This window comes from Branchiostoma belcheri, unplaced genomic scaffold, assembly GCF_001625305.1.
Source record: "Branchiostoma belcheri isolate BF01 breed outbred unplaced genomic scaffold, Haploidv18h27 scaffold68, whole genome shotgun sequence".
Lineage (NCBI taxonomy): Eukaryota > Metazoa > Chordata > Leptocardii > Amphioxiformes > Branchiostomatidae > Branchiostoma > Branchiostoma belcheri.
Window position 1 is genome coordinate 264,126 of NW_017804331.1, and position 12,928 is coordinate 277,053.

Consider the following 12,928-nt stretch of genomic DNA (forward strand, 5'->3'; position numbering starts at 1 on the left):
GCAGACGTATGAGTTGGACCTGGTAAACTACCAGAACAAGTGCCGGCTGATCAGAGGCTGGGACGACCTCTTCAACAAGGTCAAGGAGCACATCAACAGCGTGGCCGCCATGAAGCTCTCGCCCTACTACAAGGTCAGTTCAAGGTCATCTACAGTCAAGGTCAAGGGAAAAGTTAGAGTTGTAAAATTGAGAGAGAATTGTTAACTTTTTAACTTTACTACTGGGAGGACAAGTTATAACTGTTTAACTGTTACTTTTAACTGTTACTTAAAGCTGTTGATGGTTGCTATTTTCCCTGGTGTTTGAGGTGGATGCGCTGTTCTGGGAAGAGAAGGGAAAGGTTATTGTTAGAGTAGCTGATTACCCTGTAAGCTCTTGCCTGTGTGTAAAGATGGTTGCTGCTGTTTTAGGTGTTTGAGGAGGATGCGCTGTCCTGGGAAGACAAGCTGAACCGCATCAATGCGCTGTTCGACGTGTGGATCGACGTGCAGCGACGCTGGGTCTACCTGGAGGGCATCTTCGCCGGCAGCGCAGACATCAAGCACCTGCTGCCCGTGGAGACACAGCGCTTCCAGAGGTAAATAACGCTGTCTGTTTCAGGACAGCTACTGTCAGATACTGGCTGTTTATGTACAGTTACTGTCACATACTGGCTATTTCAAAAAAGCTACTGTCAGAAGGTAGCCAAGGCCCCCCTGGTGCTAACTATGCCCTTTTCTTCTGCAGCATCAGTACCGAGTTCCTGGGCCTGATGAAGAAGGTGGCCAAGGCCCCCCTGGTGCTGGACATCCTGAACATCCCCGGCGTGCAGCGTCTGCTGGAGAGGTTAGCCGACCTGCTGGGCAAGATCCAGAAGGCCCTGGGGGAGTACCTGGAGCGGGAGCGCTCCTCCTTCCCACGGTGAGTCACTCATTCACTCACTCATTCACTCAGTCACTCACTCAGTCAAGATCCAGAAGGCCCTGGGGGAGTACCTGGAGCGGGAGCACTCATCCTTCCCACGGTAAATCATTCATTCACTCCTTCATTCATTCACTCCTTCATTCATTCACTCACTCATTCACTCACTCATTCTCATTTATATGTAAATCAGCAGCAGTTGAAGGACGAATCTACATGGAATTTTTAAAATTATAGATCCTTGCGTGTGTAACTATGAGTACAAACATAGATGAAAATTGAGTAACATTTTGACTGTAGTAATGACTTATTCCGGCCAACATGTGGTTGGCTATTATCAGAAACTTCACATGACAGAGAGGAGTAGTGCTTGAAACAGCCATGAATGAGACATAAAACGACAAACGTTTTGTTGGTGTTTCCAGATTCTACTTTGTGGGAGACGAGGACTTGTTGGAGATCATCGGGAACAGCAAGAACGTCGCTCGGCTCCAGAAACACTTCAAGAAGATGTTTGCAGGCGTGAACTCCATCGTGCTGAATGAGGACGCAACTCTGGTCAAGGGGCTGTCTTCCAAGGAAGGCGAGGAAGTAAGTCTTCTGTTCTTGATTTGATTTATTCACACAAACAACAATAAAAGCAAACTTCACAAAACGTAAACAACTGAAAAAGCAGACATGCAGGGCAAGGAAAAATGCCATGGTGGCTCATTATGTTCACCATTGTAGAGAGAAAATTTTTTTGCTCTGGTTTTTCTTCTCTAAACACATAAGGTCAATACTCTGGACCAGATGGCTCGGCTATCACCATGGTAACTGGTGCTGTATCAGACACCCTGTGGTGCTGGGTTACTTTGTGTAGCAAGTGGTAGGACAGAGTTGGAGGGGCTGGTCATCATATATTGATGGTGGAGCAGGAGATGAGAGTTAACAGTAACTGTTGATAGCAGGAGATGAGAGTTAACAGTAACTGTTGATAGCAGGAGATGAGAGTTAACAGTAACTGTTGATAGCAGGAGATGAGAGTTAACCGTAACTGTTGATAGCAAGAGATGAGAGTTAACAGTAACTGTTGATAGCAGGAGATGAGAGTTAACAGTAACTGTTGATAGCAGGAGATGAGAGTTAACAGTAACTGTTGATATGTTGTTTCCCAGGTGATCTTCAGTTCTCCGGTGTCAATCAAAGAGAACCCAAAGATAAACGAGTGGCTGACGCTGGTGGAGCAGGAGATGAGAGTCACGCTGGCCCGGCTGCTGTCCCAGTCCGTCACCGAGCTCAAGTCCCTGGGGGAGGGCGCCGTGGACCCCGCCAAGTACATGCAGTGGGTCGACAAGTACCAGGTCAGGGAGACACAGGCTTTATTCTTGATGTTTGTTGCAACAGCAATCATACAAAGTGGAACACTAGTCAGGAAGCCAGTCATAACTGTGTAGTGTTTGATACACATCGATTTTGACTTTTGAGTTTTTAATGTAACTTGTAAAAGTTAATAGAGAACAGTTGGATTTTAAACTCGATAGGTCCCCACCAAGTACATGCAGTGTGTGCACAAATGTTAGGTCAGGGACCCATGGTTATAGCTACATGTGATGTTTGATCCATTGTCATCTTCACTTGCCAAGCTTTAAGTGAACAAAAGTTACAGAACAGAGCAGTATGGTGTCAACACCTGTAGAGCCTGCAGTATAGACTGCATATCTATTGAAAGTTTTTTAAATGGTACTTGATACTTTATTAGGATATCCATAAGTTTTGTGCGACTAATCTTCCTGGATTCCAACAACATAAGACAAAACAATACACAGACTTCACATCATACAAAAATGACATTGGGCATCTATGCCACTAAACTTACACAATTTTCATCCTACATGCTTTACAATCATTAAAATGACATTCAACTTTACACAGTTTCAATAAAAGAATGGATAACTATGGATACTATAATAAGAACCTAATCATTGATAACTCATGTCTATTCCCACCTCAGGCCCAGCTGGTGGTGCTGTCAGCCCAGGTCTCCTGGTCGGAGGGTGTGGAGAAAGCTCTGACCTCCATCAACGGCGGCACAGACCTCAAGCCCATGAAGGTCATGCTGGACTCCGTGGAGGCGACCTTGAACGTGCTGGCCGACTCCGTCCTTCAGGAACAGCCGCCGGTGAGACGGAAGAAACTGGAACATCTGGTAAGTATTCGTAAATATTCAAAAGCTAAGTTATACACGTACGAGTAAGGAAGGTCTAACCCTGACCCTAACCGCCTTTGTTTAGGAAGAAGCTGGAACATCTGGTAAGTGCACTTAGTACACACATTCAGACTAAGTTAGTAATATACTTACCAACCACATGGGCTGGTAAGGAAGGGCCAACCCTATCCTTAACCACCTGTGGAAGAAGCTAGAACATCTGCTCGTATGTCTACACATTTAAGCCTTGTATATCCACTAAGACCTTTTGCTAGACCATTTTTATTGTTGAAGTGTTGCTACTCATGCATAATTCTTAGTGTACTGAGGACAGTTTTGCGAGACAAGTTTGCTGCAGTAACAAGGTGGGCTGAACTGCATTCCTCCGATTGTCTTACACAGGTCACCTAGTTGGTTAGGGTTTGGGTTAGGTAAGAACAGGAGTGTCACAATATGCTACAGAAGGTAGACGAAACTGAGTTCCTCCAATCGTCCACTGATCAGAGTTGGTCCACCAGTACGACGTGACCCGTTCCCTGGTTAAGGACAAGTTGGTTAGGATTAAAGCTTAGATAGTGTTACAGTATTAAGTGTAGGGTTAGGGTGCTACAGAAGTTAGGCTAAACTGTGTTCCTCTGATCGTCCACAGATCACAGAGTTGGTCCATCAGCGTGACGTGACCCGCTCTCTGGTGAAGGACAAGGTGAACTCGCCGCTCAGCTTCAACTGGCTGTGCCAGATGCGCTTCTACTACAACCCCCGCAACACGGACGTGCTTCAGCAACTCTCCATACACATGGCCAACGCCAAGTTCAACTACGGCTTCGAGTACCTGGGCGTGCAGGACAAGCTGGTGCAGACCCCGCTCACAGACAGGCTGTACCTCACCATGACTCAGGCTCTGGAGGGGAGGCTCGGAGGCTCGCCCTTCGGTTAGTCACTCATTCACTCACTCACTCATTTACTCACTCTCACAATCACTCAATCGCTCACTCACTCAGACACTCACTGACTGACTCACTCAGTCGCTCTCACTCACTCACTCATACTGGTGTGTTACGCTGAAAGGCGGTTATACCGGCTATACAGATACAGACAGACACACACTCATTCACTCATTTACTCACTCGCTCACACAATTATTCACTCAAACACTCAGTCACTCACTCACACTCACTCACACTCACACAGTCTTATTTAACCTTCAGTCTGCTAAGGTAGCTGCTATGGGGTTAGGCAGCAGGGAGAAAGTTAATAACAGCCACAGTTTCAGCACTAGGGACAGGGACATTAACCCTCTGCTGGCTAAGGTGGCCGTTATGGGGTAGGGCAGCAGTGAGAGGGTTAACTGTAGCAACAGGCTGTACCTCACCATGACTGATTGTCATGTTTCATGTTTTGTTTATTTATTTATTGTTTCGTGTTTTGTGTTGTACAGGTCCGGCAGGAACAGGGAAGACGGAGTCTGTGAAGGCCCTGGGTCACCAGCTCGGCCGCTTCGTGCTGGTCTTCAACTGTGACGAGACCTTCGACTTCCAGGCCATGGGCCGCATCTTCGTGGGGCTGTGTCAGGTGAGCCTCTAAGCAGTCTCAGTGGTCACTTTTGTTCAGCGGATTTGTCAACACCACGAACAAATAATTAGCTGAGTTTCTTTCTTCTGCACCAGCTGCCAGTGTGTCCATTTTTTGCAGTCCGCGAAATTTTGCTACTGCAGTACATCATTATCGAGCTATATAAGTGATATGAGGGCAGTGAACCGAACCTGTTGATAATCACAATGCTGAGTCTTACCTTGTGGAAGAAAGTCTGATTTATTTTTTATGTCAACTAAGTACCGTGTAAAAAGCTGATGTTAATGTTTTGCACTGTTCACACCAGGTGGGGGCCTGGGGCTGTTTTGACGAGTTTAACCGCCTGGAGGAGAGGATGTTGTCAGCCGTCTCTCAACAGATCCAGTCCATCCAGTTAACGCTGAAGGAATCCACACAAGGTCTGTCACCATGCCTGCACTTATAACCAAACAGCTAAGTTCATATCTGTGCTGCTGTGTCTCTTCTGTGTTAATGTTGCCTACAAAAAATAGGCTAAACTGGTCCTTAACATGGATTTAGACTTTGATGAAAGTTAGACATCCAGGTGACAATTCAAACTCTGGACTAGATCCCTCAGTTCATTTTAGTGATACTGAAGAAGAGTGACAGATGTCACTTGAAATGTCCAGAAATAATCTTTGTAATATTATCCAGTAGTAGAATTTGATGTGAGAATGTTGTTGAATTCCTCCTGCGATATGGAGCTCCAAAAGTGATAGGAGAAAAGAAAGGCAGGAGCACAAAAAAAGGCATCTGAACACTTAGACTTCAACTCCAAGAACAGACTTTAATCTTAGTGTTTGTTCTTAGATTCTAACATCTTAACGTTGCCATTCAGATGTCAAACAGACTCTAACGTCACCACCCAAATGTCCGTATGGCTTATCTTTTACACCTTTCCTACAGTAATATTTGTGTGTTCTGTTATTCCAGACTCTCAGATCTGATGGGTAAGCAGGTGAAGGTGAACCCTGACATTACAGGCCATCACAGACGCTGTGCTGTAATTTTTGTGTGTTGTTATTAATTTGTGACTGTGTGTGTTGTTGTTCCAGACTCTCAGATCTTGGTGAAGCTAATCAGTAAGCAGGTGAAGGTGAACCCTGACATTACAGGCCATCACAGACTTTGTTCTGTAATGTTTGTGTGTTTTGTTGTTATAATAACCTGTGTGTGTTGTTGTTGTTCCAGACTCGCAGATCTCCGTGGAGCTGATCGGTAAGCAGGTGAAGGTGAACCCTGACATGGCGATCTTCATCACGATGAACCCGGGCTACGCCGGGCGCTCCAACCTGCCCGATAACCTGAAGAAGCTGTTCCGCAGCCTCGCCATGACCAAACCCGACCGGCAGCTCATCGCCCAGGTCATGCTGTACTCGCAGGGCTTCCGCACTGCAGAGAAACTCGCCAACAAGATCGTCCCCTTCTTCAAGTAAGTTTGTTATCATGAAGGTTCATCTGTGTTGGTAGTTACATGTTCAAAGTTAAATCTTTGGATCCAACACAAAGAAGTTCTCTCACCTAGAGCTTTCGACCAGAAATTCTGGTCTTCATCAGTAGACTGACCCAGTGAGGCTTGTCACATGGTGTCGGATCAAAAGTTTTTACTTTAAACAAGCAAGTTTGTTGTTTGTTCCCTCCAACAGAACCTGTTATCCTAGGACCTTTGCCCATTTAAGTTTAAAAGAACTGTATCAGAAAAGAAAAGAACTGAACTCTGCAGCAATAAGCTTACAGATGTGACCAATGTTACTGTCATTCTTGGTGTCCTCCAGGCTGTGTGATGAGCAGCTGTCAAACCAGTCTCACTACGACTTCGGTCTGCGCGCGCTGAAGAGCGTGCTGGTTTCCGCCGGCAACGTGAAGCGCGACCGCATCCAGCACATCAAGGAGCTGAAGAAGGAACAGGGAGAGGCTGTGGACGAGGGGGCCATCGCTGAGAACCTGCCGGAACAGGAGGTGAGACACAGGGCGAGACATTGTTTGATAACTGTAGTGTCTGTAGATGTTGCATTGACTGTACTGGGGCAGGGAGAGGCCGTGGATGGGGGGCCATCGCTGAGAACCTGCCGGAACAGGAGGTAAACAGTCATACTGTCTGGCTCATGATAACTAGTGTCTGTAGATGTTGTACGTCACTGACTTTACTGGAACTGGTAGAGGCCGTGGACAAAGGGGCTTGTAGCTGAGGACATCTCCCTGCTGCACAGCCTGGTGTACTGACTGTTGTACTGTGGCTGTAGATGTTGTACCGTGGTTGTACTGACTGTTGTGTTGTGTGTTGTACCCGTAGATCCTGATCCAGAGTGTGATGGAGACCACGGTGCCCAAGTTTGTGGCACAGCCTGCTGTACTGACTGCTGTAGTTTGGCTGTAGGTGTTGTACCGTGGTTGTACTGACTGTTGTGTTGTGTGTTGTGCCCATAGATCCTGATCCAGAATGTGATGGAGACGATGGTGCCGAAGCTTGTGGCACAGCCTGCTGTACTGACTGCTGTACTGTAGCTGTAGATATTGTACTGTGGTTGTACTGACTGTTGTGTTGTGTGTTGTACCCATAGATTCTGATCCAGAGTGTGATGGAGACGATGGTGCCGAAGCTGGTAGCTGAGGACATCCCCCTGCTGCACTCCCTGCTGTCGGACGTGTTCCCAGGCATCCAGTACACGCGGGCGGAGATGAAGGCCCTCCGCACCGAGCTGACCAAGGTCTGCCAGGAGATGCACCTGGTGTACGGGGAGGGCGAGGAGATGGGCACCATGTGGGTGGAGAAGGTAGGAATCCTCACGTTACCATGGTAACTGGTGCTTTGAGCAGAAACTGTGGTGTTGGGTTACAGTCATAAGTCTAGCAACCATTTGATTCACTAGCTGAGAATACCTACAGTTGGAAAGTGCCTAAGTTCTGCAAGAGTACGCTGACCATGTTTGTTTGTGTAGGTTCTGCAGGTGTATGCTGACCATGTTTTTTGTTTGTTTGTTTGTTTGTTTGTTTGTGCAGGTTCTGCAGGTGTACCAGATCTCACAGCTGCACCACGGGCTGATGATGGTCGGCCCGAGCGGCAGCGGGAAGAGCGCTGCCTGGAAGTGTCTGCTGAAGGCTCTGGAGAGACTCGAGGGAGTGGAGGGGGTCGCACATGTCATTGACCCGAAGGTCAGAATGCAGTCTATAATGCCATGTATTAAACAGTGGTAGACATACTTCGCTTCAGTGCTCTGCAATATTGCAGATTGTAAACATTTTGTTCTGCAATTCAGAAATACTGTAAATTCACATGTCATCGACAGTTTAGGATACACTGTAATACCTTGTGATTGACACAGTAACATGGTGTCAGAATTTGATGAGGCGTATGAAAAAAATGTCCAGGCAACTAAAGTCAGGAGAAGCTAGACTTATGCACGGCGCAGAAGAGAAGAAAACCCATAGAAAAGAAGTCTGCCACAGACCTGAGTCAGCTTACAGATGTTCCCTATGTGGCAGAGACTGATATTCTGGTATAGGACTGTTCAGCCATGCATAGCCGAAGCTGTAGGGCTGATATCAAATAGTATCTTACAATGGGCAATATTGACCAAAACAGGCCATGATAAGTGGTGAATTTGTTGAAAAGTACACTGTCGATTTGAAAATCATTGCCTTGTAAAAGTTAAAGAAAGGAACAAGATGGACTGATAGCCATCCAAAATTTGGAGGTCAGTATCCTTATCCTTCCAACTTGTCACTGATGAAAGAATCTTCTAGTAACTTAAAGAAAGGAAAATTGCGAAACAGTTGTACAGAATAGTTTTATTGCATTAGCGGACATTTTTAAATTGTTGTTTTTGTTTCTTCAGGCTATCAGTAAAGACCAGCTGTACGGCACACTGGACCCCAACACCAGGGAGTGGACAGACGGTCTGTTCACGCACATCCTCCGCAAGTAAGGCGCTCCTTTACTTTGGATATATAGTACTTCATATTTACATATTTTCACTTGACAGTCAAGGACAAAAACTTGTGTGGTTTTATTTGTTTGTTTGTAGGATTGTTGACAACATCCGTGGAGAGCTGCAGAAGCGACAGTGGATCGTGTTTGATGGGGATTTTGTGATTATATTTGTTTGATGGTTTGTTTGTTTGTTTGTTTGTAGGATTGTTGACAACATCCGTGGAGAGCTGCAGAAGCGACAGTGGATCGTGTTTGATGGGGATGTGGACCCGGAGTGGGTGGAGAACCTGAACAGTGTGCTCGACGACAACAAACTGCTGACTCTGCCCAACGGAGAGCGACTCAGCATCCCCCTAATGTAAGTATATAGAATGCCTCAGCATCCCTCCTAATGTAAGTATACATGTCAGGGTAGAGTCTGGGTGAATTGGCGATTCCACCAGTAGCCACCAGTAGGAATTGAAGTAGGAACCTATTGGAGTCTGTTAATTTTGCTTAAAAGATAGTCAGAGCTTTTCAACTTCTATTCATGTCACTTTAGATCAGTGAATGAATTGACTTGAAATTTAGGATTTGTAAATGGAAGAGCATCCCAACAGAAGTACAGGACCTGAAGTACGCCACCCTGGGTTAGGGTTAGGTGAGTACTTGAGTGCTAATGTCCTACATGTCCTTACTTCACAGGTGCAGATCATGTTTGAAGTGCAGGACCTGAAGTACGCCACGCTGGGTTAGCGTTAGGGTTAGGGTTAGGGGTAGGGTTAAGTGAGTGCTAACATCTCACATGTCCTTACTTTACAGGTGCGGATCATGTTTGAGGTGCAGGACCTGAAGTACGCCACGCTGGCCACCGTGAGCCGCTGCGGCATGGTGTGGTTCAGCGAGGACGTCCTCTCCACCGAGATGGTGTTCGACAACTTCCTGTCTCGCCTGCGCAACATCCCCGTGGAGGAGGGGGAGGAGGAGAGGACCTACGGACAGGGACAGGAGGCCGACAAGGAGGAGGTCTCACCTGTCCTGCAGGTACGTTCACTCTCACCTGTCCTACAGGTACGTTTACTTTTAATTCACAGATGTGATATATGATCTTGAATACTTCTCTGCATCAAAGGTTCTGATGTATTTTTTCAGTTGTCATCACCGACAATTGTGGGAAAACAGACTGAAGCAACCAAATTCTTGTGCCTGTAATGAAAGATACTTGATCCATAGCTATAGGTTCAAACATTGTTCCTGTGCCCCAGCTCCACTAATTATAGTTGTATTTTGCGTGATTAGCTCCAGCGCGACGTTGCCAACCTGCTGACTCAGTTCTTCACCTCGGACGGCCTCGTCATTCGCTGCCTGGAGTTCGCCGCACAGCAGGAGCATATTATGGACTACACGCGCTTCCGGGCGCTGGGATCGCTCTTCTCCATGCTGAACGAAGCTGTCCGCAGCGTCCTGGCGTACAACCATTCTCACCCGGACTTCCCGCTAACCGTAAGCTACACTCGTCACTGGTATACGGTTAGGGTTAGGGTCAGGGTTAGGGTTAGGGTTAGGGTCAGAGTTAGGGTTTAGGGTTGGGGATAGGGTTAGGGTTTAGGGCTGGGGTTAGGGATAGGGTTGGGTTTAAGGTTAGGGCTAGGGTTTAGGTTTAGGGCTGGGGTCAGGGCTAGGGTTAGGGTTTAGGGCTAGGGTTAGGCTAGGGCTGGGGTTAGGGTAGGGCTTGGGTTAGGGTCAGGGGTTAAGGCTATGGCTATGGCTAGGGCTAGGACTAGGGCTAGTGTTAAGGTCAGGGCCAGGGCTAGGGTTAAGGTCAGGGCCAGGGTTAGGGTTAGTGTCAGGGCTTGGTTTTAGGGTTAGGTTAGGTTAGGTTAGGGCTATATGTTTACATGTTAACCTGTTTGTTTACCTGCCTGTTGCCATGACAGTTTGACCAGCTGGAGAAGTACATCCCGAAGATGCTGGTGCACTCCCTGCTGTTGTTTACATGTTTACCTGTTTGTTTACCTGCCCGTTGCCATGACAGTTTGACCAGCTGGAGAAGTACATCCCGAAGATGCTGGTGCACTCCCTGCTGTGGTCTCTGGTGGGAGATGCAAAGATGAGGGTTCGGGAGGAGATGGGCACGTTTATCCGCGGAGTGACGACCATCCCGCTGCCGCCCAACCCAAGCATACCCATCATCGACTTCGAGGTGAGCAAGGAGGCTGCTCAATGTGTTATTCTCACAACTCTTAACTGTGGTATAGGTGTGTGAGTTTTTCCTGTATCAGTGTACAAAATACGTGGTTGCCCAGTTGCCCCGGGCAACAAAATTTTACTTGGGGCAACCTATTTTTGAACCTAGGTAGCCCAGTGTGCTACCTGAATTTTAAGAATGCCCCCCCCCCCCAAATCATGCCAACTTGGCTTGCACCACTGTACGCAGGACTCAGATGTTTTTTTTTATTTTAGGTATTAATGGCTCTTACTAGTATCAGTTAACTAAAGGCTGTTAGAAATATTGTTAAAGGTTTATGTATGTAACATTACTTAATTTGAGGAAAGTTAACTTATAGGTGGGGCAACATAAAATTCTGATGGGCAACCTGGTTCAAAAAAGTATTTTGTACACTGCTGTGTTCCCATCCTGGACCATGGTAGCAGGATTAATCAGGAGCAGGTTGCTGTTTATCTACAAAGGATAACTCCTTAGTAGAGTCTTACTAAAGCTATGCCTATAGTATAGTCTTACCTGTATGTGAAGGCATCTGACTAAAGCTATTTTGATCACATATTTTTGCTTGAATGATGTATGCATTACGTATCTGACCACTGTTGGCCTCCCTAGACGCAGTGGATTAACCTGCTACCCCTACAGCCTGAAAAAAAACCACGAGACCACCTTTACCTTTTTTACCTGTCCGCCAGGTGAGCATCACAGGTGACTGGCTGCCATGGAACGCGAAGGTTCCGCAGGTGGAGGTGGAGACCCACAAGGTGGCCGCGCCTGACGTGGTGGTACCCACACTGGACACGGTTCGGCACGAGGCGCTGCTGTACACCTGGCTGGCGGAGCACAAGCCGCTCGTCCTCTGCGGACCGCCGGGCAGCGGCAAGACCATGACTCTCTTCAGCGCCCTGCGCGCCCTGCCCGACATGGAGGTAAAAAATGATTATATGTTTTAGCGCTTATCATTTCTTGACTGTAATGCATAGTTAGTACAATATTCTTCAATCAATAGTGACTGTTTGAAAGGTAGAAGACCTCACGAAGTGGCCTACTCTTGTGAGAACACGGGACTAGGCTGATCCAGTGTGGATCTTCTGGCCTCCCCCTTGTGATGCTTACTTTGTAGCTGCCCTATGTGGCAGAGACAGTCATTCTCGTATAGGACTGTTCATGCATAGCTGTAGGATGTAGGGCTGTTACCATATGGACTGAAGGAGGCCATGTAGATGCAGATGTTGTACTCTTGTTAATAATAGCGCTGTGAAAGAGATTTGTAGAAATTTTCTTGTATAATAGCATGTCTTGCTTACATTTAGTAGACTACATGTACCTAGAGTGGTACATGGTTTGCTTTTATATTGATTTAGTTGATATATTTTTGTAGTGACATGTTGTTTTCTCTCTATAGCAGGGCTTACCAGCCAATCTGCATGATTTGGAGGTAAACTGGTTTGCATGTGTTATGTATGACCTGGTTTTTGTTTCAGACTTTTTCCTTCCTTACAGCTGCTTTGTTTATGGAGTGCTTCTGGTGCGCTCAACAAACTTACCACTAACACGTTTTGTTGGTTAAGACTGAGTTGCCTTCCAACTCTTGTGTGGTTATCTGTTTCCAAGCTTGTTCCTGTGTTCATCTGTGCTTGGGAACGTAGGTTTAGTTACTAGGCCATTCACTATGCGCTTGATGTCACAACAGTTACTGTTCCCTTCTGTTACAGCTTAGCTTACCTTGCAGTCCTTTCCAACTGCAGCAATAGAAAAATCACTGTAAGGAACAGGGTTCTCTCAATTGTCATTGTATACTGGCTCTCATATTTTCCTATTTAAAATGAGAGCTGTGGAATTAGTAAGACCTCAATCAGATTCTGTAAATTTAAACATTGTCATCGCCAGCCCTTGTAAGTAACCATAGGAATAATTGACCCAAACACTTAACTTCATAAGAGGTTAAACAAGGTGTAATATACCCAGATCAGAATGTAACTCATTAGTACATGACATGTATTTACTATACTGTACTTTCACATTGGTTCAGTTGTCCCCAAGTTCCAGAGTCTGCCGTTCTTTCCATACATACTAACAACAAAGCTTCTAATATTCTTGTTCACTGACTTT

At 46.3% G+C, this 12,928-nt stretch overlaps 1 protein-coding gene across 1 annotated transcript in view; it reads left to right on the forward strand.

Moving 5' to 3' along the window:
• LOC109483988 (cytoplasmic dynein 1 heavy chain 1-like) overlaps positions 1-12,928 on the forward strand; it is an 82,257-nt gene that overhangs the window by 38,337 nt on the left and 30,992 nt on the right. The window contains 15 exon segments of the mRNA XM_019787145.1: positions 2,059-2,244; positions 2,895-3,089; positions 3,739-4,021; positions 4,528-4,661; positions 4,969-5,080; positions 5,874-6,114; positions 6,458-6,641; positions 7,244-7,456; positions 7,683-7,835; positions 8,519-8,604; positions 8,816-8,975; positions 9,415-9,636; positions 9,892-10,095; positions 10,628-10,795; positions 11,512-11,745. Coding sequence (XP_019642704.1) covers positions 2,059-2,244; positions 2,895-3,089; positions 3,739-4,021; positions 4,528-4,661; positions 4,969-5,080; positions 5,874-6,114; positions 6,458-6,641; positions 7,244-7,456; positions 7,683-7,835; positions 8,519-8,604; positions 8,816-8,975; positions 9,415-9,636; positions 9,892-10,095; positions 10,628-10,795; positions 11,512-11,745 — 2,775 coding nt within the window.